General features: G+C 39.1%; 3 protein-coding genes across 3 annotated transcripts; 1 reads left to right on the top strand and 2 right to left on the bottom strand.

The window, feature by feature from the left end:
• Positions 1–481: 481 nt before the first annotated feature.
• On the bottom strand, positions 482–4484 carry LOC142963832 (histamine N-methyltransferase A-like). The gene is made up of 6 exons (XM_076104096.1): positions 4342–4484; positions 3818–3870; positions 1916–2023; positions 1571–1701; positions 1175–1268; positions 482–834 (listed from the first exon to the last, which is right to left on the bottom strand). Exons 1-6 carry the CDS (start codon positions 4473–4475, stop codon positions 482–484), a joined length of 873 nt encoding a protein of 290 aa, XP_075960211.1. The 5' UTR covers positions 4476–4484.
• Positions 4485–10502: 6018 nt separating this feature from the next.
• Positions 10503–14646, bottom strand: LOC142963816 (histamine N-methyltransferase A-like). Its single transcript, XM_076104095.1, has 6 exons — positions 14116–14646; positions 13551–13603; positions 11940–12047; positions 11593–11723; positions 11196–11289; positions 10503–10855 (listed from the first exon to the last, which is right to left on the bottom strand). The coding sequence occupies exons 1-6, from the start codon at positions 14247–14249 to the stop codon at positions 10503–10505; spliced, it is 873 nt and encodes a 290-aa protein (XP_075960210.1). The 5' UTR covers positions 14250–14646.
• Positions 14647–22993: 8347 nt separating this feature from the next.
• Positions 22994–26252, top strand: LOC142963799 (histamine N-methyltransferase A-like). Its single transcript, XM_076104094.1, has 6 exons — positions 22994–23127; positions 23588–23640; positions 24714–24821; positions 25036–25166; positions 25466–25559; positions 25900–26252. The coding sequence occupies exons 1-6, from the start codon at positions 22994–22996 to the stop codon at positions 26250–26252; spliced, it is 873 nt and encodes a 290-aa protein (XP_075960209.1).
• Positions 26253–27861: the final 1609 nt, after the last annotated feature.

Below are 27861 nucleotides of genomic sequence, written 5' to 3'. Positions count from 1 at the left end.
AATGCTGTTTCTGGCCCACATCCATTCATTGGATCACCTTTTGAGCCCGAGCGCCCCAGTTTTCGGGGACTGTGGAGAAAGCTTAGCATATACCGTCGAAAAAAATGCACTTATCACGAACAAATGTAATGATGCACATCATACTGTTATTGTTTTTTGGTCATTTCTAATAAAAGTTAGTTTTCTCACTCTTGGCTGTAATGTTATAAATGTAAGGAAAGTGTGCCATCTACTGGAGTTACTTCAATGCAGTACAAACACAGGATCAGCTGTATTCTCAGGCATTTAGTACCATCTGCTGGTTTATTGGTAATGTTGGTTTACATACAGACAAAATTAGGCAAAAGGCTAAAATGACTGAAGACTACTGCAAATGGTAAACTCAATCTTAGCAACAGGCACACATGCTGCACTTTTGATAAGGGTCAAGTGAATGCAAGAACAGAAGACAGAATGTATGAACCAATTTCCACAAGACACCTCAAGCATAAACAAGGATGCAGCTCATATTATTGTTGAAGATTACCCTGCCATCTTTTTCAGTGTTGCACTTGTTTCTGAGAAGGTCTAGAATTCCTGCTCTGATCTCTGGGGTGAAGGACTCGTAGAAGTTGTCTTTCATTGTCAGGAAATTCAGCAGATTCTTTCCAGTCTGGCTGCTTGGATTGAAGCACTTGGTGATGTCGAAGGTGTTTGGTTGGCTGTGCTCCTCGTATTTCAGACCCAGGCTCTTCAGGCAGGCAATAACCTCTGCTGATGAGCGGTTATCTCTGATGTCATCGACAGCGAGCTCCTTCTCGTAAGTCTTCCACAGGATGTCCCAACCACAGTTAGCTGGATATTATGAGATGAAATAATGAATGAAATCCAGAATAAATATATTGACAAACGACAACAAAACACTGATGTTATTTCGTCACAGTCATGAGAGACTATTGGTCATCTGAGGATCTTCTATAACAGTGAAGAGGGCTGATAACCTCAACAGTCCTCAACGCAAATATCCAAGAGGGTTCATTCTGTTCTTCCAGCACAGAATGTAATGAGTAAGAATCGGGCTGGGTAAATGAAGTGAGATGCAACTTGATACATGTTTTGCTCTTCAGTTTGGATTAAGAAACAGGTTATGATGGAGAAGGGCAGGAAGCAGTATGGACAACTTATTTATATTTACCTGCTCCAATGATGATCATAAGCCTGCCGTTGTTCTTCAGAAGGCTCTGGTAGAATGTGATGGTATCGGCGAGGTTATCCACATAGTAGATCATCTGTTAAAGAGAGTCGTGGGCAACTTTTAATTTGATTTTTTGGATGATGCTTGCATCCATGTAAGCCCACAGTTTGAAGTGTTTTCAAACACTGTAGTGTGCATTATATGACTATTTATAGCACTTATCGTTATGCACTTTTGTTTGACAGAAACAATTCTGCTGATTTGCTCCCCACTGACTTCGAGCATCAGCGGAGGATTTAGGGGAAGCTAAATACATCTCATTGCATACACAAGGTGAGACACATTCATCATTACATCTTTTTTAAACTGAAGGTCAATAAACAGAAGTCATAATACCTGAACCATTTGTATGAAGTCAAATTTCTTCATATCTCCTTTAGCTTTGACTTGTTTCTCGTAGTTCTCACTGCTCATCAAATGCCAAGCAAATGGGATCTTCTGAAGGTTGGGGGTCTTTGCTACCAAAGCTATAAGTTGTACATAAAAAAACAGATAATGCAGACAATAACATTAAGAAACACAATATATGCAGTGTATGAGAACATGCGATATAACAGATGACAATAGCTACAACCTAAACACAGATTATGATCAGATGAAGACAACAAAGACACATAAGGAACAAATATACATTTGGAAATTATAAAACAAAATCACTGCGACATCCTGAATTTTCAATACCTTTGAAGTTGTCTGTGAGCTGAGTGCTGCCCTCCACAATGTCAATAGTGATCGGGACATCAGGGAATGTAGACTGCAGCAGAGTGAGTATCTGGACATCCACCTCCCCTGGAAGAAACCAGGACATCTTTACACTTTGAAAACCCATTGCCTCGGTGTAATGCTGCCTTAATGTGAAAACCTCACGCACCAAAATATATTAGTTTGGAATAGTGCAAACATTCCTAAAACTTTCAAAACCAATTTTCCTAACTTTTAATTTGATGTTTTGGATGCAAGCCCACAGTTTAAAGTGTTCTTGAACACCGTAGTTCTGTCAGCGACACGTCAGTGGAAACGACATTATTATTCCTACAACTTTCTAAACTAATTTCAAGTGTGTGTGTGTGTGTGTGTGTGTGTTTGTGTATGTGAAAGAGATTCGGCATGCTGAGCATTAAGTGGTTACTGAACTTGTTCAGCTGGGCGATTCATCACCATCGACTTAAAGGCTTTTTACTTTCATGTCGAGCTGGTTCGGAAATGATTGAGTTTCCCCTTCCTTAGGACAGCCTACAACTACAACAGGCTGCTGTTCAGCCATTCACTGGCCTTCACCTGCGCTGTAGCCGCTGTGCGACTGTTGCATGACGGTCTTCTTTCATCTCAGTGACCTCATCGTCATCGTTTCACATGGCCGAATTGTTTATTTTACCTGCCTGCCTGACTTCTTTTATGGGTCCACCTTTTGACCTGAAACCATATCACAATGTTTATGTGGGAACATTTGAATTGATAAACTCTGGGAACATCCTGTATACAGATATGGTATTTACTAGGGGTGGGGGAAAAAATCGATACAGCATAGTATCGAGATATTTTGCTTGGCGATATTGTATCGATACACGGACGCCAAGTATCGATCTTTTATTATATAAACTACAAAAAAAAGAAAAGAAAAGAAAATTACTAGAAAAATCAAATCAATTGCTTTTTCAGTCCACTAGATGGTGCTGAGTTGTTTTGTGGTGAGGTCAGGAAAGGTCCCGGGTCAGCGTGATTGGTAGGAAGTTGGTCAAAACAAAGATAGAGACATCTGGCCTCACAACGGGGTTAAATCTGCCAACAGTAGCCAGGCTCATGGGGAGAGTGCAGCGCATAACTGTCTCTCTGCCCTTGACGTCCACGCATCGCAAGTTATACTGAGTTATTTAACTATTATATCCTACTTATATAAGTTATAGTTCATATACTGAGTCCACACGTTTGCATTTAGTTAAGTTGGACTATGTAGTAATACAAACAGTTCAGTTTGTCAGGTTCATGCAACATTTATGACATTGTTGTTTCAGTCTGTCTGCTTGACAATCCTATTTTGCTGCAATAAAAATGATTGAAGTGAGATAAACAGACTGAAAACTTTATCTTATTAGATAAAACATGTTGACACAGTTTTCCTTTGGGGACATAATTTGAAGTTGAAAAAAGTAATAAATCGCAATATAGGCCTATGTTATCGCAATACTCAGAATATCGCAATATCGTGATAATATCGCAGTATCGTGATAATATCGTGTCGCGGGACCTCTGGTGATTTCCACCCCTAGTATTTACTAGTTGTAGGTATGTATAGTTCATTTTTTACATTAAATCCATCTCTGGAGGAAAATTAAATATCATTTGATCTCAAGGCTTTCTATTTGAATAAATATCAAGGCATCATTATTATCAAATCATGCTAAAGTGTATTTTCCTCTGGTCTTTGAATCGAGCTGCTTTTAACAACATGAATCACAATCGCAATCTCTTCCACTGGTGGATCTTTGCCACTGCACACAACAGTTTGTAACTGAGCCAAAATGACTTCAACAAACCACAACATGTGTTCACAACAGTTACCAGTTGCTGTGTCTCATCACATACCTCCACCACTTCCAACACCAAGAACATCCAGGCTGCTTTTGTCTACTCCGATTCTGCAACATATGATCGATGGAAAAGTAAAACTTGGCTCAAGGATATAATCGTTACTTCAATTAAAACCCTAAAAGAACAAGTTTCAATGGCAAAAGTGAATTAATAAATAAACAGCTCATAAAAACTAAACTATATACTGTATATGTGTGTGTTTCATTATGATGTTGACTTCACTTTCCATTCTCTAACACAGATAAATATATATCGTTGAATTCAAGAAAGTAGAAATAATGCTACCATAATAAATGTATGTATATATATATATATATATATACAGATATGTTTCTGAATAAAGCAGAAAAATAAATGTTCTAATTTATTTTCTGATATGTTACTATCGCTTTACTGCCAGTTTGCCACGTACATAAATACAGTAGAAGAGCAGTGAAGATGACAGTTGAATATTGGCCAGAGGAAGCGTGTCCTGACAAACGTGCAGTTCAATCATAGCCTTTCTTCTTGTTAGTTACCTTTTAAATTCTCCTGGCAGGATGTTGTGAAGACTTTGGAGAACGGCCTTGTGCTGTCCGGACTGTTGTAAGTAGGACTGAAAGCATTGGGCCCGAGTGTCATCATAACAAGTCGTCTTTGGATCCACAGCCATGACGGATTCCTGCAAGGCATTACACACGGCGGTTTAAATTCATACATATAGCAATGATTCGTGCATGCAAAAATAACAACTATTTAAAAAAAACTATCTTTAAAATCACTACGTTAAGAATCAGTCGTACATTGTAATTATGACCAATTACCTTCAATACGCAGAGAGTAAAGACAGAGCGTCGATTGTTTCCTCAGTCTGGTGCAGAGTAGTTCTCCCCTCCCACAGGCTGGCTCATATAAACCCATACGACCCCTAAGTTAACTTTGTCTGTACACCAGAGCCAACCGCAGCTGTGCAGCCAGATTCCTATTCATCATGTGGCTATTTTGAAATCAGCATTATTAGTGGTTTACAGGAATCTTAGAGATTCTCAGAAATTAGTTTCAAATGTTTCGTGTTTGTGTTGTCATTGGTACAATGCCAGAGCCTTCAATGTATTTACGGGGTGTATTTTCAATATTTCACTTGAATTGAATTGTTCTCTTGAACCCTAACCCTATTTTTAGGTCTCTGCTCGAAAATTGCATACCCATACTAAAAAGAGTATATATCTGCAACCACAAGGTCTATTTGAATAATTCTGCTGGTATAATAAAGGGCACACATGTGAGATTTGGTCAGATGTGTACATATTAGTATACATGTTACTGGTTAAGAGTAAATTAAGATGGCACACAGCACAAATTGAAAAGTTTCAGGTTCGCCTAATAAAAAAGCACTTTTAGGATTATCTTTATTTGTAATGATGCAGCTGCAGGTTTAAACCTCTCCCAAATCATAACACAATATGTGATCAGTCTCTACGCAAAGTTTGACTTTGATAAAGTGAAGCAGAAAAAAATTTGAGAGAATTAAGCGAGGTCTCCAAAATGGTCATTTTGGCACAATGTGTGCAATTTGAATTTTCTCATGTACTAAACTATATATTTCACTTGTATATCGTGAATGGTGTTCACGAATGGTGTTCCCCTTCCTTAGGACAGCCTACAACTACAACAGGCTGCTGTTCAGCCATTCACTGGCCTTCACCTGCGCTGTAGCCGCTGTGCGACTGTTGCATGACGGTCTTCTTTCATCTCAGTGACCTCATCGTCATCGTTTCACATGGCCGAATTGTTTATTTTACCTGCCTGCCTGACTTCTTTTATGGGTCCACCTTTTGACCTGAAACCATATCACAATGTTTATGTGGGAACATTTGAATTGATAAACTCTGGGAACATCCTGTATACAGATATGGTATTTACTAGGGGTGGGGGAAAAAATCGATACAGCATAGTATCGAGATATTTTGCTTGGCGATATTGTATCGATACACGGACGCCAAGTATCGATCTTTTATTATATAAACTACAAAAAAAAGAAAAGAAAAGAAAATTACTAGAAAAATCAAATCAATTGCTTTTTCAGTCCACTAGATGGTGCTGAGTTGTTTTGTGGTGAGGTCAGGAAAGGTCCCGGGTCAGCGTGATTGGTAGGAAGTTGGTCAAAACAAAGATAGAGACATCTGGCCTCACAACGGGGTTAAATCTGCCAACAGTAGCCAGGCTCATGGGGAGAGTGCAGCGCATAACTGTCTCTCTGCCCTTGACGTCCACGCATCGCAAGTTATACTGAGTTATTTAACTATTATATCCTACTTATATAAGTTATAGTTCATATACTGAGTCCACACGTTTGCATTTAGTTAAGTTGGACTATGTAGTAATACAAACAGTTCAGTTTGTCAGGTTCATGCAACATTTATGACATTGTTGTTTCAGTCTGTCTGCTTGACAATCCTATTTTGCTGCAATAAAAATGATTGAAGTGAGATAAACAGACTGAAAACTTTATCTTATTAGATAAAACATGTTGACACAGTTTTCCTTTGGGGACATAATTTGAAGTTGAAAAAAGTAATAAATCGCAATATAGGCCTATGTTATCGCAATACTCAGAATATCGCAATATCGTGATAATATCGCAGTATCGTGATAATATCGTGTCGCGGGACCTCTGGTGATTTCCACCCCTAGTATTTACTAGTTGTAGGTATGTATAGTTCATTTTTTACATTAAATCCATCTCTGGAGGAAAATTAAATATCATTTGATCTCAAGGCTTTCTATTTGAATAAATATCAAGGCATCATTATTATCAAATCATGCTAAAGTGTATTTTCCTCTGGTCTTTGAATCGAGCTGCTTTTAACAACATGAATCACAATCGCAATCTCTTCCACTGGTGGATCTTTGCCACTGCACACAACAGTTTGTAACTGAGCCAAAATGACTTCAACAAACCACAACATGTGTTCACAACAGTTACCAGTTGCTGTGTCTCATCACATACCTCCACCACTTCCAACACCAAGAACATCCAGGCTGCTTTTGTCTACTCCGATTCTGCAACATATGATCGATGGAAAAGTAAAACTTGGCTCAAGGATATAATCGTTACTTCAATTAAAACCCTAAAAGAACAAGTTTCAATGGCAAAAGTGAATTAATAAATAAACAGCTCATAAAAACTAAACTATATACTGTATATGTGTGTGTTTCATTATGATGTTGACTTCACTTTCCATTCTCTAACACAGATAAATATATATCGTTGAATTCAAGAAAGTAGAAATAATGCTACCATAATAAATGTATGTATATATATATATATATATATACAGATATGTTTCTGAATAAAGCAGAAAAATAAATGTTCTAATTTATTTTCTGATATGTTACTATCGCTTTACTGCCAGTTTGCCACGTACATAAATACAGTAGAAGAGCAGTGAAGATGACAGTTGAATATTGGCCAGAGGAAGCGTGTCCTGACAAACGTGCAGTTCAATCATAGCCTTTCTTCTTGTTAGTTACCTTTTAAATTCTCCTGGCAGGATGTTGTGAAGACTTTGGAGAACGGCCTTGTGCTGTCCGGACTGTTGTAAGTAGGACTGAAAGCATTGGGCCCGAGTGTCATCATAACAAGTCGTCTTTGGATCCACAGCCATGACGGATTCCTGCAAGGCATTACACACGGCGGTTTAAATTCATACATATAGCAATGATTCGTGCATGCAAAAATAACAACTATTTAAAAAAAACTATCTTTAAAATCACTACGTTAAGAATCAGTCGTACATTGTAATTATGACCAATTACCTTCAATACGCAGAGAGTAAAGACAGAGCGTCGATTGTTTCCTCAGTCTGGTGCAGAGTAGTTCTCCCCTCCCACAGGCTGGCTCATATAAACCCATACGACCCCTAAGTTAACTTTGTCTGTACACCAGAGCCAACCGCAGCTGTGCAGCCAGATTCCTATTCATCATGTGGCTATTTTGAAATCAGCATTATTAGTGGTTTACAGGAATCTTAGAGATTCTCAGAAATTAGTTTCAAATGTTTCGTGTTTGTGTTGTCATTGGTACAATGCCAGAGCCTTCAATGTATTTACGGGGTGTATTTTCAATATTTCACTTGAATTGAATTGTTCTCTTGAACCCTAACCCTATTTTTAGGTCTCTGCTCGAAAATTGCATACCCATACTAAAAAGAGTATATATCTGCAACCACAAGGTCTATTTGAATAATTCTGCTGGTATAATAAAGGGCACACATGTGAGATTTGGTCAGATGTGTACATATTAGTATACATGTTACTGGTTAAGAGTAAATTAAGATGGCACACAGCACAAATTGAAAAGTTTCAGGTTCGCCTAATAAAAAAGCACTTTTAGGATTATCTTTATTTGTAATGATGCAGCTGCAGGTTTAAACCTCTCCCAAATCATAACACAATATGTGATCAGTCTCTACGCAAAGTTTGACTTTGATAAAGTGAAGCAGAAAAAAATTTGAGAGAATTAAGCGAGGTCTCCAAAATGGTCATTTTGGCACAATGTGTGCAATTTGAATTTTCTCATGTACTAAACTATATATTTCACTTGTATATCGTGAATGGTGTTCAATACATCCAAATACAGCAGTTTTGTTTTGTTTTGAAGGCCAGACTCTTCTCTGCACCCTCTCTGTGTCTCTCTCCATACTGGAGTTTTTTCGATTTCAGACCCTCCCCCACTACGCAGGCCTGTATCTTAGCCACCCATTAGTCGATTTCAGTGATTCACACCTCCTTCGACACGTCAGAGCCAAGAGAATTGAGCTATATCCACGTGGAAAAGATTGACAGCACTGTTAGCCAGTCAGAATCAACAAGGCGCCGTCTATCGTGAAGCATAAAATCCGATATGCTAAAAGTTAAAGACATCATCCTCCACAATAACAGTAATAAAACGCTGCGTCCGTAGAGTTCAACTGTTCAGAGTTTTTAAAGACCTCTGCCGATACACTGAAGTCAGTGATAGCCTGCCCTATGGTAATAGTCACTATCATTAATTTGGACATTTTCATGTCAGAATATAGTGTTTACTGAAGACTTCCATGCTGATCCTCTGCAATGACATCACCAAACCTCTAAACATGAACTTTTTTATTTCCCTTTGACTTCAACGCTAATTCGATTCCTTAAGTGGGAACAACTCTTTAGTGCAGACTGACCCACAACACCAATGCAGTGATTAACTCTGGGGTACATTAAAGTTATTTCTAAAATAATTAATAAAACCCATTGTTATACAGACGGGCAAAGAAAATCTAAAATAAATACTTTTTTTTCCAAAAACAATATAGCTGTGGTCATGGAGGAAGCGCAATCATATCGGAGTTAACAGTGATATCTGTCAGGTAATAAAAGGACAGTTTCATTGCTGATAGCCAATATATCCATCTAACCTCAGTCATCCGAGCAAAACCTTCATGAGCATAACAACTGACACTGCGTGGTGGTTTCTAGTTTTTACAACAGTAAATGACAAGCACAACCCAAAACACTGCACCATATGAGGGGAATTGGGGCGTATAGAGGGTAAACGTCACTGACTGTAATTAAGTAGGATCTCACCCTCAGGAAAGCTCTCAGTTGACAAATTAAACAAGTGAGAGTGACTCTCACTGTCACTTTTATCAAATGAGCAAATGTGAGCTTAAAAGAGCATGGCTTAGAGTCAATATCAAGTTGTTTCTCAAATTGTTATCACCGTTTGTCAGGCACATAGAAAATTCTTCTGAAGTATTTTTTACTTGAACTTTTCCTTCCGACAAGAGAAGTTTCACAGTTGCAGCACAAAAACAAAAGGTCTAAACTGGAATATATAATTTATGAATTCACTAAATGTCTTCTGTTATCTGTAATTGATCACGATACGAACAGAAGGGGTCAATTAGTGACATTTTTTGGCCTGGTTTATCTCTCACACTAATGGTGCAATATGAGGATGATGTCTGTCTCTCCTGCAGCTATGCTAGTGAACAGATACAGGACTTAAAAACTGATCATGACAGAGAGCAATCCTGTCAGAAGTTAATACCGGTAGCAGGGATATTTGTACTTCCTTGTCATGAGAAAAAGAAAATAAGACCTTACATTTCCCTGCAGATCTGCTACGGCTTTATTGTTCTTCAGTGCATTAATCAGCTGGTATCTCGACTTTTGCTTTTATTGAATGCTGTTTCTGGCCCACATCCATTCATTGGATCACCTTTTGAGCCCGAGCGCCCCAGTTTTCGGGGACTGTGGAGAAAGCTTAGCATATACCGTCGAAAAAAATGCACTTATCACGAACAAATGTAATGATGCACATCATACTGTTATTGTTTTTTGGTCATTTCTAATAAAAGTTAGTTTTCTCACTCTTGGCTGTAATGTTATAAATGTAAGGAAAGTGTGCCATCTACTGGAGTTACTTCAATGCAGTACAAACACAGGATCAGCTGTATTCTCAGGCATTTAGTACCATCTGCTGGTTTATTGGTAATGTTGGTTTACATACAGACAAAATTAGGCAAAAGGCTAAAATGACTGAAAACTACTGCAAATGGTAAACTCAATCTTAGCAACAGGCACACATGCTGCACTTTTGATAAGGGTCAAGTGAATGCAAGAACAGAAGACAGAATGTATGAACCAATTTCCACAAGACACCTCAAGCATAAACAAGGATGCAGCTCATATTACTGTTGAAGATTACCCTGCCATCTTTTTCAGTGCTGCACTTGTTTCTGAGAAGGTCTAGAATTCCTGCTCTGATCTCTGGGGTGAAGGACTCGAAGAAGTTGTCTTTCATTGTCATGAAATTCAGCAGATTCTTTCCAGTCTGGCTGCTTGGATTGAAGCACTCGGTGATGTCGAAGGTGTTTGGTTGGCTGTGCTCCTCGTATTTCAGACCCAGGCTCTTCAGGCAGGCAATAACCTCTGCTGATGAGCGGTAATCTGTGATGTTATCGACACCGAGCTCCTTCTCGTAAGTCTTCCACAGGATGTCCCAACCAGATTTATCTGGATATTATGAGATGAAATAATTAATGAAATCCAGAATAAATATATTGACAAACGACAACAAAACACTGATGTTATTTTGTCACAGTCATGAGAGACTATTGGTCATCTGAGGATCTTATATAACAGTGAAGAGGGCTGATAACCTCAACAGTCCTCAACGCAAATATCCAAGAGGATTCATTCTGTTCTTCCAGCACAGAATGTAATGAGTAAGAATCGGGCTGGGTAAATGAAGTGAGATGCAACTTGATACATGTTTTGCTCTTCAGTTTGGATTAAGAAACAGGTTATGATGGAGAAGGGCAGGAAGCAGTATGGACAACTTATTTCTATTTACCTGCTCCAATGATGATCATAAGCCTGCCGTTGTTCTTCAGAAGGCTCTGGTAGAATGTGATGGTATCGGCGAGGTTATCCACATAGCAGAGCATCTGTTAAGGAGAGTCGTGGGCAACTTTTAATTAAATTTTTTTGGATGATGCTTGCATCCATGTAAGCCCACAGTTTGAAGTGTTTTCAAACACTGTAGTGTGCATTATATGACTATTTATAGCACTTATCGTTATGCACTTTTGTTTGGTAGAAACAATACTGCTGATTTGCTCCCCACTGACTTCTAGCATCAGCGCAGGATTTAGGGGAAGCTAAATACATCTCATTGCATACACAAAGTGAGACACATTCATCATTACATCTTTTTTAAACTGAAGGTCAATAAACAGAAGTCATTATACCTGAACCATTTGTATGAAGTCAAATTTCTTCATATCTCCTTTAGCTTTGACTTGTTTCTCGTAGTTCTCACTGCTCATCAAATGCCAAGCAAATGGGATCTTCTGAAGGTTGGGGGTCTTTGCTACCAAAGCTATAAGTTGTACATAAAAAAACAGATAATGCAGACAATAACATTAAGAAACACAATATATGCAGTGTATGAGAACATGCGATATAACAGATGACAATAGCTACAACCTAAACACAGATTATGATCAGATGAAGACAACAAAGACACATAAGGAACAAATACACATTTGGAAATTATAAAACAAAATCACTCTGCGACATCCTGAATTTTCAATACCTTTGAAGTTGTCTGTGAGCTGAGTGCTGCCCTCCACAATGTCAGTAGTGATCGGGACATCAGGGAATGTAGACTGCAGCAGAGTGAGTATCTGGACATCCACCTCCCCTGGAAGAAACCAGGACATCTTCAGACTTTGAAAACCCATTGCCTCGCTGTAATGCTGCCTTAATGTGAAAACCTCACGCACCAAAATATATTAGTTTGGAATATTGCAAACATTCCTAAAACTTTCAAAACCAATTTTCCTAACTTTTAATTTGATGTTTTGGATGCAAGCCCACAGTTTAAAGTGTTCTTGAACACCGTAGTTCTGTCAGCGACACGTCAGTGGAAACGACATTATTATTCCTACAACTTTCTAAACTAATTTCAGGTGTGTGTGTGTGTGTGTGTGTGTGTGTGTGTGTGTGTGTGTGTGTGTGTGTGTGTGTGAAAGAGATTCGGCATGCTGAGCATTAAGTGGTTACTGAACTTGTTCAGCTGGGCGATTCATCACCATCGACTTAAAGGCTTTTTACTTTCATGTTGAGCTGGTTCGGAAATGATTGAGTTTCCCCTTCCTTAGGACAGCCTACAACTACAACAGGCTGCTGTTCAGCCATTCACTGGCCTTCACCTGCGCTGTAGCCGCTGTGCGACTGTTGCATGACGGTCATTTTTCATCTCAGCGACCTCATCGTCATCGTTTCACATGGCCAAATTGATCTTACACCTAGCCAAGTTGGGGTTCACAATCAACAGAAAGGAGAGCGAGTACATGAGGCAGGTTATGATATTGCAATCCTAGTTCTAGAGGCACAGGTGGAGCTCTCTACCAAGAGGACCCTGATGCCCCTACGCTGCTCGCTGAAGAGGGTGTAGGATAGCAGACAGCAGTGTGAGCTGCATCACATACTGTGGGGTCTGCACATGTTCAGGTAGGCACATCCTAATTGGCCGGCTATGCTTAGAAAAATACATAAGTGGACGAATGCATGTTTGTGACTGGAGAGGAGTATTACCCATAGTGTCCAGTAGAGGCCACGCTTTTTCTTTTTTTTGCTCGGTTTACGCGATTGTTACCTTTGTTACTGGTGTTCCTCGTGTCAACCCGCCTGTGTGTGTTCTCAGTTTAGTAATCAGCCTCAGTAATCAGCCTCAGCCTGCTCAGTTTGTGTCCTGCTTCATTTTTTTTGCTACCAGGCTTTTGTTTTCAAAGCTCGCCTTTTGTATATTTTACCTGCCTGCCTGACTTCTGTTATGGGTCCACCTTTTGACCTGAAACCATATCACAATGTCTATGTGGGAACATTTGAATTGATAACCTCTGGGAACGTCCTGTATACAGATATGGTATTTACTAGTTGTAGGTTTGTATAGTTCATTTTTTACATTAAATCCATCTCTGGAGGAAAATTAAATATCATTTAATCTCAAGGCTTTCAATTTCAATAAATATCAAGGCATCATTATTATCAAAATCATGCTAAAGTGTATTTTCCTCTGGTCTTTAAAACTGGTGGATCTTTGCCACTGCACACAACAGTTTGTAACTGAGCCAAAATGACTTCAACAAACCACAACATGTGTTCATGCAACAGTTACCAGTTGCTGTGTCTCATCACATACCTCCACCACTTCCAACACCAAGAACATCCAGGCTGCTTTTGTCTACTCCGATTCTGCAACATATGATCGATGGAAAAGTAAAACTTGGCTCAAGGATATAATCGTTACTTACAATTAAAACCCTAAAAGAACAAGTTTCAATGGCAAAAGTGAATTAATAAATAAACAGCTCATAATAACTAAACTATATATAGTGTGTGTGTGTGTGTGTGTGTGTTTCATTATGATGTTGACTTCACTTTCCATTCTCTTACACAGATAAATATATATCGTTGAATTGAAGAAAGTAGAAATAATGCTACCATAATATATATATTATATATATATATATATATATTATATATATATATATATATTATATATATATATATACATATATACATATCTATATATATATATAGATATGTATATGAATAAAGCAGAAAAATACATGTTCTAATTTATTAGTTTGCCACGTACATAAATTCAGTAGAAGAGCAGTGAAGATGACAGTTGAATATTGGCCAGAGGAAGCGTGTCCTGCCAAACGTGCAGTTCAATCATAGCCTTTCTTCTTGTTAGTTACCTTTTAAATTCTCCTGGCAGGATGTTGTTAAGACTTTGGAGAACGGCCTTGTGCTGTCCGGACTGTTGTAAGTAGGACTGAAAGCTTTGGGCCCGAGTGTCATCATAACAAGTCGTCTTTGGATCCACAGCCATGACGGATTCCTGCAAGGCATTACACACGGCGGTTTAAATTCATACATATAGCAATGATTCGTGCATGCAAAAATAACAACAATTAAAAAAAAACTATCTTTAAAATCACTACGGTAAGAATCAGTCGTACATTGTAATTATGACCAATTACCTTCAATACGCGGAGAGTAAAGACAGAGCGTCGATTGTTTCCTCAGTCTGGTGCAGAGTAGTTCTCCCCTCCCACAGGCTGGCTCATATATACCCATACAACCTGTCTGTTATATAACTCTTGAAAGATGAACTTTGTTTGTACACCAGAGCCAACCGTACCTGTGCTGTCAGTTTCCTATTCATCGTGTGCCTATTTTGAAATCAGCATTATTAGTGGTTTACAGGAATCTTAGAGATTCTCAGAAATTAGTTTCAAATGTTTCGTGTTTGTGTTGTCATTGGTACAATGCCAGAGCCTTCAATGTATTTACGGGGTGTATTTTCAATATTTCACTTGAATTGTTGTTTAACTCTTGAACCCTAACCCTATTTTTTAGGCCTCTGCTCGAAAATTGCATACCCATACTAAAAACCTAACTAAAAAAGAGTATATATCTGCAACCATGAGGTCTATTTGAATAATGCTGGTGTTATAATAAAGGGAACACTTGTGAGATTTGTTCAGATGTGTAAATATCAGTATATATGTTACTGGTTAAGAGTAAATGAAGATGGCACACAGCACAAATTGAAAAGTTTCAGGTTCGCCTAATAAAAAAGCAACTTCAGGATTATTATTTATTTGTAATGATGCAGCTGCAGGTTTAAACCTCTCCCAAATCATAACACAATATGTGATCAGTCTCTCTGCAAAGTTTGACTTTGATAAAGTGAAGCAGAACAAAATTTGAGAGGTTTTAGTACAGAGAATTCAGGTGAGGTCTCCAAAATGTTCATTTGAGCACAATGTGTGCCATTTGAATTTTCTCATGTACCAAACTATATATTCCACTTGTATATCACTAATGGTGTTCAATACATCCAAATACAGCAGTTTTGTTTTGTTTTGAAGGCCAGACTCTTCTCTGCACCCTCTCTGTGTCTCTCTCCATACTGGAGTTTTTTCGATTTCAGACCCTCCCCCACTACGCAGGCCTGTATCTTAGCCACCCATTAGTCGATTTCAGTGATTCACATCTCCTTCGACGCGTCAGAGCCAAGAGAATTGAGCTATATCCACGTGGAAAAGATTGACAGCACTGTTAGCCAGTCAGAATCAACAAGGCGCCGTCTATCGTGAAGCATAAAATCCGATATGCTAAAAGTTAAAGACATCATCCTCCACAATAACAGTAATAAAACACTGCGTCCGTAGAGTTCAACTGTTCAGAGTTTTTAAAGACCTCTGCCGATACACTGAAGTCAGTGATAGCCTGCCCTATGGTAATAGTCACTATCATTAATTTAGACATTTTCTTGTCAGAATATAGTGTTTACTGAAGACTTCCATGCTGATCCTCTGCAATGACATCACCAAACCTCTAAACATGAACTTTTTTATTTCCCTTTGACTTCAACGCTAATTCGATTCTTTCAGTGGGAACAACTCTTTAGTGCAGACTGACCCCCAACACCAATGCAGTGATTAACTCTGGGGTACATTAAAGTTACACGTAAAATAATTTATAAAACCCATTGTTATACGGACGGGCAAAGAAAATCTAAAATACACACTTTTTTTTCCAAAAACAATATAGCTGTGGTCATGGAGGAAGCACAATCATATCGGAGTTAACAGTGATATCTGTCAGTTAATAAAAGGACAGTTTCATTGCTGATAGCCAATATATCCATCTAACCTCAGTCATCCGAGCAAAACCTTCATGAGCATAACAACTGACACTGCGTGGTGGTTTCTAGTTTTTTTTCCACATCCGACAACAGTAAATGACAAGCACAACCCAAAACACTGCACCATATGAGGGGAATTGGGGCGTATAGAGGGTAAACGTCACTGAGTGTAATTAATTAATTATTATTAATTAATTATCAAATGAGCAAATGATTCACAATGATTTGTGCATGCAAAACAAAACTACTATTAAAAAAAAAAAATCTTTAAAATCATTACGGTAAGAATCAGTCTAACATTGTTATTCACCAATTACCTTCAATACGCGGAGAGTAAAGACAGAGCGTTGGTTGTTTCACTCTGGTGCAGAGTAGTTCTCCCCTCTGGCTCATATAAACTCGTACAACTTGTTCATTGAAAGAACTTGAGAGATGAACTTTCTTTGCACACCGGAGCCAACTGTACCTGTGCTGCCAGATTCCCATTTCGAAATCAGCCTCATCATTAGTGGTTTACAAAAGTGAAATTAGTTTCAAATGTTTCGTTTTTGTGTTGTAATTGGTACAATGCCAGAGCGTTCAATGTATTTACGGGGTGCATTTTCAATATTTCACTTGAATTGTTGTTTAAACACGCGGTGGTGCACTCGAAGTCCAAGTGACTTCCTCCCACATAACACGAGTTTACTCCACAGCAGATGACAACATAAATCAAAATTGGCCAATCCAGCTTTATTCATAGACGTATGTGGGTTGTATCACTGCAGCAAGCCCCAAAACAGCACAGCAGTTGAGTGTTATTTTAAAACACAATAAAGCACCAGTCTCGTTTTCAGATGTCCGTGAATTCCTGCCCTGGGGCTGCAGGTGCAAAGTCACTTTGGCTATGAATCGGTTCAAGAATCTTAGAAATTCTCAGAAAATAGTTTCAAATGTTTAGGGTGTGTTTTGTCATTGTTACAATGACAAAACGTTCAAAGGAGGCAAATGAGAAGAATCACAAGTCGGTGAAGGTAATATTTTTTTTAATCTTGTACATGCAAGATCATTCTAAAAGTACAAAAGTACAATTCTATATTTTTTATGTATTTTTTTTGTAATGTATTCATGCATTTTATTGTTTTGTATTTTATCGTATTGTATTGCTTGCTGAGGCATTGTATTGATTGATTTGACATTTATTTGACATAGCACCGTGAACAACATATCTGCCCTCCAGCTTCTTCTACACACAGAAACTGACTGCCTTATATGGGTGTCTGCTCAAATAATTGGCTGAGACATACCATTCACAGGGTTACTTCAACACATAAGTAATATATAAATCCAGCAATATATGATATGTAAGTGTAGCAGGTATGGCCAGTGGTCTATAAATTGGGGTGGGAAGCTCAACTGGGCCTTTTTTCCTGAATACAGACACACCCGAGAGAGCAGCTGAGGAATTTGTTCATATACTTTTAGAACTGTGGCATTTTACCTCAAACACCACTTTCAGCAGAACAAAGATTAGAAAATGTCCTCTGGGCCTTAACTGTGAAAACACAACGCAACATTAGAGTTTCATGACTTGCAGGCCATCCGTACCACGTCAGTGTAAACCTCCGATCATGGTGTCAGCGAGGTTATCCACATAGTTGATCATCTGTAAGGAGAGAGTTGTGGGGAACCTTTATTGTGACCTTTTGAGTTGAAGCTTGCATCCATGCGAGCACAGAGTAAAGTGTTTAGTAACTATAGACACTTCAGAAGGTTGGTGGTTCTGTATTGTTAAACACTTGCCATATTGACTTGTAGATTTGCATAGTTCATGAGTACAGTACATCTGACTTTTCTGCACTCTACTGACTGCACCTTTTATTTTAAATTGAATGTCATAAAAATCTAAATGTTTTTGTTACCCATGTATTTCATTATGTTTAATACATCAATGGCAGTACTTTCCACAGTAGCAGCTTTTCATATTCATGGGACATTTTGTTATTTTTCACTACTAGCGCCTTTGCATAACATTCAAATCTGTAACAGGTTCTTGTTACCGCCGTGGGTCCTGTCAGCACAAAGACGTCAGCACACACTCAAATAGCGTTTTCGTAATGTTCTTTATTTACTCATGCAGTTCAGGTCTCGGCCGTGTGCTCTCCTGCCGTGCCCCCGAGCGCACCGCCGAACAGGCGTCCGTCAGGATCGTGTCTCGTCCTGCCAGCTCCTGTCTCCTGCTTACTCCTCTCTCGCGCCTCCGTCCCAACTACTGTATATATAGGGAGAGAGACAATCAAGGACCAGTTTCAGCTGCGGCTAATCAAACCTCTTCACAGCACCGTTCCCTGAACCACTCCCCCCCACTCTGTCCCCTCTGCAGCTGCGCCCAGCCACCACAACATTTTATTGTTTTTGTGATGTAGCCTATCAGCTGTGGATGCCAGACTGTCTCAGATCATCAAGCCTTGTGCATGGACTCCCGTTTTCTTTTCTCCATACAGATGACGGCATCATTTCTTGCTGCAGGCAATGCTTATCCAAAGTCTCTGAAATGTCTCATATTACACATTCCTTAGCCCATCGATCAGCTCAGTGATTGGCTGAACCCTTCGGACTTTCAGTCGGCCACTTCCTTGACCAATTCCTCCCCCTTTCTTGAAGGCTGTGCTCAGAAACTCTTCAGCTCTGATTTGTATTACTTTATGGCTGTGTCATAAATCCTCTGGTTTCTCTCACAGTGCACAACAAAGTCAGTAACTCTCCTTTTAGTTTAACTCTTGAACCCTAACCCTATTTGTTAGGCCTCTGCTCGGAAATTGCATACCCATACTAAAAAGAGTATATATCTGCAACCACAAGGTCTATTTGAATAATTCTTGTTACGGTCAGTTGTTCTGGACCCATGCGCAGACACCGGGACAGGGTAGGTGAAATAAAAGGTTTTATTTAGTTTGTTCGTGGAGCCGGTGGAACATGCAGGTAGGAAGGTGAGGCGGTGTGAGTGGCGGCGACGGTGCACAGGAATCTTGGAGCACAAGAAAAACACAAGTTAGTTGCAGATCGGGAAAACAAAGCAAACTAACTGGTGAGACGAGGTAAAACTGAGAGGGGCCGAGGCTGTAGCTACCACTGAGCTGAAGAAACAATCTGGCGATGAGACTGGAGGGCACAGAGGAAACTGGCTTGAGCAGGTCTGATTGTTGGCAGGTGTGGAGATGAACCCAGGTGCCGGATGATTGAAGCAGCGCCCATGCCATACACACACACACACACACACTGACAGAGAGAACAGAGGGGAGACACCGACACGAGCTGAGGTCACAGCGGAGCCGTGACAAATTCTGGTGTTATAATAAAGTCAGTCAGGGTTAGAAGCTCAGCAGCCCTGTTACATGCAGTACACCTCGCACAGTCACATACTTGACTTATCAAATGTGATGATGTATTGTTTTGCTTGTCTACGATGCAAGCATAAGTATGTTGGCTCTGGACATACCGCAAGGGAGAGATTGATCCCCGATCTGTGTTATTTCACAGAAACAGACATTGTCTACCTGCATGCCACGCCCTCACTGGCTGTGACATCACATGAAAGGGAAGAAAACAGCTTTTACAAAGCTGAAGACCCACCTTGCTGATTTACAAGAAATGTCACATTTAGAATTACAAAACAAATATATATATTTCATGAATGGCAGAGGATCCCCAAATCCAGGTGTGAAAAACTTGTTGCATCATTCCCAAGAAGACTCATGGCTGTACTAGCTCAAAAGGGTGCTTCTACTCAATACTGAGCAAAGGGTCTGAATACTTATGACCATGTGATATTTCAGTTTTTCTTTTTTAATAAATTTGCAAAAATTTCTACATTTCTGTTTTTTTCTGTCAAGATGGGGTGCTGAGTGTACATTAATGAGAAATAAAATGAACTTTTTTGATTTTAGCAAATGGCTGCAATGAAACAAAGAGTGAAAAATTTAAAGGGGTCTGAATACTTTCCGTACCCACTGTATATATTGCTTATGTGTTGAAGTAACCCTGTGAATGGTATGTCTCAGCCAATTATTTGAGCAGACACCCATATAAGGCAGTCCGTTTCTGTGTGTAGAAGAAGCTGGAGGGCAGATATGTTGTTCACGGTGCTATGTCAAATAAATGTCAAATAAATCAATCAATACAATGCCGATTCATAGCCAAAGTGACTTTGCACCTGCAGCCCCAGGACAGGAATTCACGGACATCTGAAAACAAGACTGGTGCTTTATTGTGTTTTAAAATAACACTCAACTGCTGTGCTGTTTTGGGGCTTGCTGCAGTGATACAACCCACATACGTCTATGAATAAAGCTGGATTGGCCAATTTTGATTTATGTTGTCATCTGCTGTGGAGTAAACTCGTGTTATGTGGGAGGAAGTCACTTGGACTTCGAGTGCACCACCGCGTGTTTAAACAACAATTCAAGTGAAATATTGAAAATGCACCCCGTAAATACATTGAAGGCTCTGGCATTGTACCAATTGCAACACAAAAATGAAACATTTGAAACTAATTTCACTTTTGTAAACCACTAATGATGAGGCTGATTTCGAAATGGGAATCTGGCAGCACAGGTACAGTTGGCTCCGGTGTGCAAACAAAGTTCATCTTTCAAGTTCTTTCAACGAACAAGTTGTACGAGTTTATATGAGCCAGAGGGGAGAACTACTCTGCACCAGAGTGAAACAACCAACGCTCTGTCTTTACTCTCCGCGTATTGAAGGTAATTGGTGAATACAATGTTCGACTGATTCTTACCGTATTTAAAAGATAGTTTTTTTAATAGTAGTTTTGTTTTGCATGCACAAATCATTGTGAATCATTTGCTCATTTGATAAAAGTGACAGTGACTCTCACTGTCACTTTGTTAATTTGTCAAACTGAGAGCTTTCCTGAGGGTGAGATCCTACTTAATTACACTCAGTGACGTTTACCCTCTATACGTCCCAAATCCCCTCATATGGTGCAGTGTTTTGGGTTGTGCTTGTCATTTACTGTTGTAAAAACTAGAAACCACCACGCAGTGTCAGTTGTTATGCTCATGAAGGTTTTGCTCGGATGACTGAGGTTAGATGGATATATTGGCTATCAGCAATGAAACTGTCCTTTTATTAACTGACAGATATCACTGTTACCTCTGATATGATTGTGCTTCCTCCATGACCACAGCTATATTGTTTTTGGAAAAAAAAGTGTGTATTTTAGATTTTCTTTGCCCGTCCGTATAACAATGGGTTTTATAAATTATTTTACGTGTAACTTTAATGTACCCCAGAGTTAATCACTGCATTGGTGTTGGGGGTCAATCTGCACTAAAGAGTTGTTCCCACTTAAAGAATCGAATTAGCGTTGAAGTCAAAGGGAAATAAAAAGGTTCATGTTTAGAGGTTTGGTGATGTCATTGCAGAGGATCAGCATGGAAGTCTTCAGTAAACACTATATTCTGACATGTAAATGTCCAAATTAATGATAGTGACTATTACCATAGGGCAGGCTATCACTGACTTCAGTGTATCGGCAGAGGTCTTTAAAAACTCTGAACAGTTGAACTCTACGGACGCAGTGTTGTATTACTGTTATTGTGGAGGATGATGTCTTTAACTCGGATTTTCGGATTTTACGCTTCACGATAGACGGCGCCTTGTTGATTCTGACTGGCTAACAGTGCTGTCAATCTTTTCCACGTGGATATAGCTCAATTCTCTTGGCTCTGACGCGTCGAAGGAGGTGTGAATCACTGAAATCGACTAATGGGTGGCTAAGATACAGGCCTGCGTAGTGGGGGAGGGTCTGAAATCGAAAAAACTCCAGTATGGAGAGAGACACAGAGAGGGTGCAGAGAAGAGTCTGGCCTTCAAAACAAAACAAAACTGCTGTATTTGGATGTATTGAACACCATTAGTGATATACAAGTGGAATATATAGTTTGGTACATGAGAAAATTCAAATGGCACACATTGTGCCAAAATGAACATTTTGGAGACCTCACCTGAATTCTCTGTACTAAAACCTCTCTAATTTTTTTCTGCTTCACTTTATCAAAGTTAAACTTTGCATAGAGACTGTTCACATATTCTGCTATGATTTGGGAGAGGTTTAAACCTGCAGCTGCATCATTACAAATAAATTATAATCCTGAAAGTGCTTTTTTATTAGTCAAACCTGAAACTTTTCAATTTGTGCTGTGTGCCATCTTCATTTACTCTTAACCAGTAACATATATACTGATATTTACACATCTGAACAATCTCCCATGTGTTCCCTTTATTGTAACACCAGAATTATTCAAATAGACCTTGTGGTTGCAGATATATACTCTTTTTAGTATGGGTATGCAATTTTTGAGCAGAGGCCTAAAAATAGGGTTAGGGTTCAAGAGTTAAACAACAATTCAAGTGAAATATTGAAAATACACCCCGTAAATACATTGAAGGCTCTGGCATTGTACCAATGACAACACAAACACGAAACATTTGAAACTAATTTCTGAGAATCTCTAAGATTCCTGTAAACCACTAATAATGCTGATTTCAAAATAGCCACACGATGAATAGGAATCTGACAGCACAGGTGCGGTTGGCTCCGGTGTACAAACAAAGTTCATCTTTCAAGAGTTATTTAACAGACAGGTTGTATGGGTATATATGAGCCAGCCTGTGGGAGGGGAGAACTACTCTGCACCAGACTGAGGAAACAAGCGACGCTCTGTCTTTACTCTCTGCGTATTGAAGGTAATTGGTCATACTTACAATGTACGACTGATTCTTAACGTAGTGATTTTAAAGATAGTTTTTTTAAAAATAGTTGATTATTAGTTAATTGTTGTTATTTTTGCATGCACGAATCATTGCTATATGTATGAATTTAAACCGCTGTGTGTAATGCCTTGCAGGAATCCGTCATGGCTGTGGATCCAAAGACGACTTGTTATGAAGGCACTCGGGCCCAATGCTTTCAGTCCTACTTACAACAGTCCGGACAGCACAAGGCCGTTCTCCAAAGTCTTCACAACATCCTGCCAGGAGAATTTAAAAGGTAACTAACAAGAAGAAAGGCTATGATTGAACTGCACGTTTGTCAGGACACGCTTCCTCTGGCCAATATTCAACTGTCATCTTCACTGCTCTTCTACTGTATTTATGTACGTGGCAAACTGGCAGTAAAGCGATAGTAACATATCAGAAAATAAATTAGAACATGTATTTTTCTGCTTTATTCATAAATATATATTATATATATATACATGTATTTATTATGGTAGCATTATTTCTACTTTCTTGAATTCAACGATATATATTTATCTGTGTAAGAGAATGGAAAGTGAAGTCAACATCATAATGAAACACACACATATACAGTATATAGTTTAGTTTTTATGAGCTGTTTATTTATTAATTCACTTTTGCCATTGAAACTTGTTCTTTTGGGGTTTTAATTGAAGTAACGATTATATCCTTGAGCCAAGTTTTACTTTTCCAACGATCATATGTTGCAGAATCGGAGTAGACAAAAGCAGCCTGGATGTTCTTGGTGTTGGAAGTGGTGGAGGTATGTGATGAGACACAGCAACTGGTAACTGTTGTGAACACATGTTGTGGTTTGTTGAAGTCATTTTGGCTCAGTTACAAACTGTTGTCTGCAGTGGCAAAGATCCACCAGTGGAAGAGATTGTGATTCATGTTCTTAAAAGCAGCTCAATTTAAAGACCAGAGGAAAATACACTTTAGCATGATTTTGATACTCAGATCATGACTTAAATCTTTTGAAGTCGAAGATTCTGGACTGTTTTTCTGAGTTCAGGGTCATTTTCATGCACCGCATTTACTGACGATAATGGGCCGACATTAGCTGGAGACACTTATCAATCTAGCTGCTTGGCGAGCACGCTCAGCTTGGGAGGCAACTTCAAAAGCTTCGGTGAAACTTTTCACTCCTCTTTCATGACACTTGACTTGAAGCTCTTGATCCAGACCAGCAATGAAGCGAGACATTTTCATATACTCTGACACTTTATGATCAAAATCTGGAAAAGCTTCTTTGACAAGCCTGCATACATCGGCAGCATAAACTTCCATTGCTTCATTAGGAAGTCTTTGACGGGCGCACAGCGGCTACAGCGCAGGTGAAGGCCAGTGAATGGCTGAACAGCAGCCTGTTGTAGTTGTAGGCTGTCCTAAGGAAGGGGAAACTCAATCATTTCCGAACCAGCTCGACATGAAAGTAAAAAACCTTTAAGTCGATGGTGATGAATCGCCCAGCTGAACAAGTTCAGTAACCACTTAATGCTCAGCATGCCGAATCTCTTTCACATACACAAACACACACACACACACACACACACACACACACACACCTGAAATTAGTTTAGAAAGTTGTAGGAATAATAATGTCGTTTCCACTGACGTGTCGCTGACAGAACTACGGTGTTCAAGAACACTTTAAACTATGGGCTTGCATCCAAAACATCAAATTAAAAGTTAGGAAAATTAGTTTTGAAAGTTTTAGGAATGTTTGCACTATTCCAAACTAATATATTTTGGTGCGTGAGGTTTTCACATTAAGGCAGCATTACACCGAGGCAATGGGTTTTCAAAGTGTAAAGATGTCCTGGTTTCTTCCAGGGGAGGTGGATGTCCAGATACTCACTCTGCTGCAGTCTACATTCCCTGATGTCCCGATCACTACTGACATTGTGGAGGGCAGCACTCAGCTCACAGACAACTTCAAAGGTATTGAAAATTCAGGATGTCGCAGTGATTTTGTTTTATAATTTCCAAATGTATATTTGTTCCTTATGTGTCTTTGTTGTCTTCATCTGATCATAATCTGTGTTTAGGTTGTAGCTATTGTCATCTGTTATATCGCATGTTCTCATACACTGCATATATTGTGTTTCTTAATGTTATTGTCTGCATTATCTGTTTTTTTATGTACAACTTATAGCTTTGGTAGCAAAGACCCCCAACCTTCAGAAGATCCCATTTGCTTGGCATTTGATGAGCAGTGAGAACTACGAGAAACAAGTCAAAGCTAAAGGAGATATGAAGAAATTTGACTTCATACAAATGGTTCAGGTATAATGACTTCTGTTTATTAACCTTCAGTTTAAAAAAGATGTAATGATGAATGTGTCTCACCTTGTGTATGCAATGAGATGTATTTAGCTTCCCCTAAATACTGCGCTGATGCTAGAAGTCAGTGGGGAGCAAATCAGCAGTATTGTTTCTGCCAAACAAAAGTGCATAACGATAAGTGCTATAAATAGTCATATAATGCACACTACAGTGTTTGAAAACACTTCAAACTGTGGGCTGTGGATGCAAGCATCATCCAAAAAATTAAATGAAAAGTTGCCCACGACTCTCTTTAACAGATGCTCTACCATGTGGATAACCTCGCCGATACCATCACATTCTACCAGAGCCTTCTGAAGAACAACGGCAGGCTTATGATCATCATTGGAGCAGGTAAATAGAAATAAGTTGTCCATACTGCTTCCTGCCCTTCTCCATCATAACCTGTTTCTTAATCCAAACTGAAGAGCAAAACATGTATCAAGTTGCATCTCACTTCATTTACCCAGCCCGATTCTTACTCATTACATTCTGTGCTGGAAGAACAGAATGAACCCTCTTGGATATTTGCGTTGAGGACTGTTGAGGTTATCAGCCCTCTTCACTGTTATAGAAGATCCTCGGATGACCAATAGTCTCTCATGACTGTGACAAAATAACATCAGTGTTTTGTTGTCGTTTGTCAATATATTTATTCTGGATTTAATTAATTATTTCATCTCATAATATCCAGCTAACTGTGGTTGCGACATCCTGTGGAAGACTTACGAGAAGGAGCTCGGTGTCGGTGACATCAGAGATAGCCGCTCATCAGCAGAGGTTATTGCCTGCCTGAAGAGCCTGGGTCTGAAATACGAGGAGCACAGCCAACCAAACACCTTCGACATCACCGAGTGCTTCAATCCAAGCAGCCAGACTGGAAAGAATCTGCTGAATTTCCTGACAGCGAAAAACAACTTCTACGAGTCCTTCACCCCAGAGATCAGAGCAGGAATTCTAGACCTTCTCAGAAACAAGTGCAGCACTGAAAAAGATGGCAGGGTAATCTTCAACAATAATATGACCTGCATCCTTGTTTATGCTTGAGGTGTCTTGCGGAAATTGGTTCATACATTCTGTCTTCTGTTCTTGCATTCACTTGACCCTTATCAAAAGTGCAGCATGTGTGCCTGTTGCTAAGATTGAGTTTACCATTTGCAGTAGTCTTCAGTCATTTTAGCCTTTTGCCTAATTTTGTCTGTATGTAAACCAACATTAACAAAAAATAAAATGGAGGTGGTAAAACACAATGGCTGTGTCCAAAATCTCATTCTCTACTCCCATGACAGAATTCAACAGTTGAAAGGGTTTGTTTTTTTCCGATTAATTTGTTTTCAAAAATATTGTATTTTAGTAGCTCTGCAATAAAGAGGATCTTTCAGTAACCTTCTGATAAAGACATTTAATTCAAGGATAAGCATGAACATTTATTTCTATGAAATATTCAACCCATCTATAAACAGAGGTATCAACCATTCAAATTGAAAAAGGAAATATGCAGTTGTATCTTGCTTTTATACATTTTAGCGATTATTTTAAAAGGTTGAATAGTGTAATTCTTCTTTAGATGGGCCATGATATCTTTAACTTTGTATTTAACGGAGGATGATGTCTTTAACTTTTAGCGTATCGGATTTTGCGCTTCACGATAGACGGTGCCTTGTTGATTCTGACTGGCTAACAGTGCTGTCAATCTTTTCCAAGTCGATGTAGTTCAATTCTCTCGGCCCTGACGCATCGAAAGAGGTGTGAACCACTGAAATAGACCAATGGGTTGCTAATTTACAAGGCTGCATACACACAGAGGACTGGATTAAACTCCATGACGCAGCGACAGAGAGGGCTCAGAGAGGATTCTGGCTCTCAAAATAAAGCCAAACTGCTGTAATTGAATGTATTGAACACCATTAGTGATAAAACAAGTGAAATATATAGTATAGAAAAGCTTCTGTTGACAGCCTTTACTCATGTGTCCTTGTGACAAACATCCAAAGCACAAGCCCTTAGACTTCAAAAAGTCCAGCTTTTCTTTGTGAGACTTCTGTTTTATAAGCTTGCAGAACTCCAGTTCATGACCTTTGTGGCATAAAGAATACTGCTTTCCACTAATGGGAGATTCCTTTATTACCCAAAACACTGCACCATATGAGGGGAATTGGGGCGTATAGAGGGTAAACGTTACTGTAATTAAGTAGGATCTCACCCTCAGGAAAGCTCTGTTGACAAATTAAAAAAGTGACATTTTATCAAATGATTCACAATGATTCGTGCATGCAAAACAAAACTACGATTAAAAAAACTATCTTTAAAATCACTACGGTAAGAATCAGTCGAACATTGTATTCACCAATTACCTTCAATACGCGGAGAGTAAAGACAGAGCGTTGGTTGTTTCACTCTGGTGCAGAGTAGTTCTCCCCTCTGGCTCATATAAACTCGTACAACTTGTTCATTGAAAGAACTTGAAAGATGAACTTTGTTTGCACACCGGAGCCAACTGTTCTTGTTACTGCCGTTTGATTAGCCGCAGCTGAAGGTGTGTGTGTGTGTGTGTGTGTGTATATGTATGTGTTTGCCCCCTTCCTGATTTGTTATTTTTTTTGCATGTTTGTCACACTTAAATGTTTCAGATCATCAAACAAATTTAAATATTAGA

The sequence above is a fragment of the Anarhichas minor genome, unplaced genomic scaffold, assembly GCF_050575085.1.
Source record: "Anarhichas minor isolate MPS153535 unplaced genomic scaffold, ASM5057508v1 ptg000004l, whole genome shotgun sequence".
Lineage (NCBI taxonomy): Eukaryota > Metazoa > Chordata > Actinopteri > Perciformes > Anarhichadidae > Anarhichas > Anarhichas minor.
The sequence above is the reverse complement of the archived record's forward strand: the minus strand, read 5'-3'. Positions and strand labels throughout refer to the sequence as shown.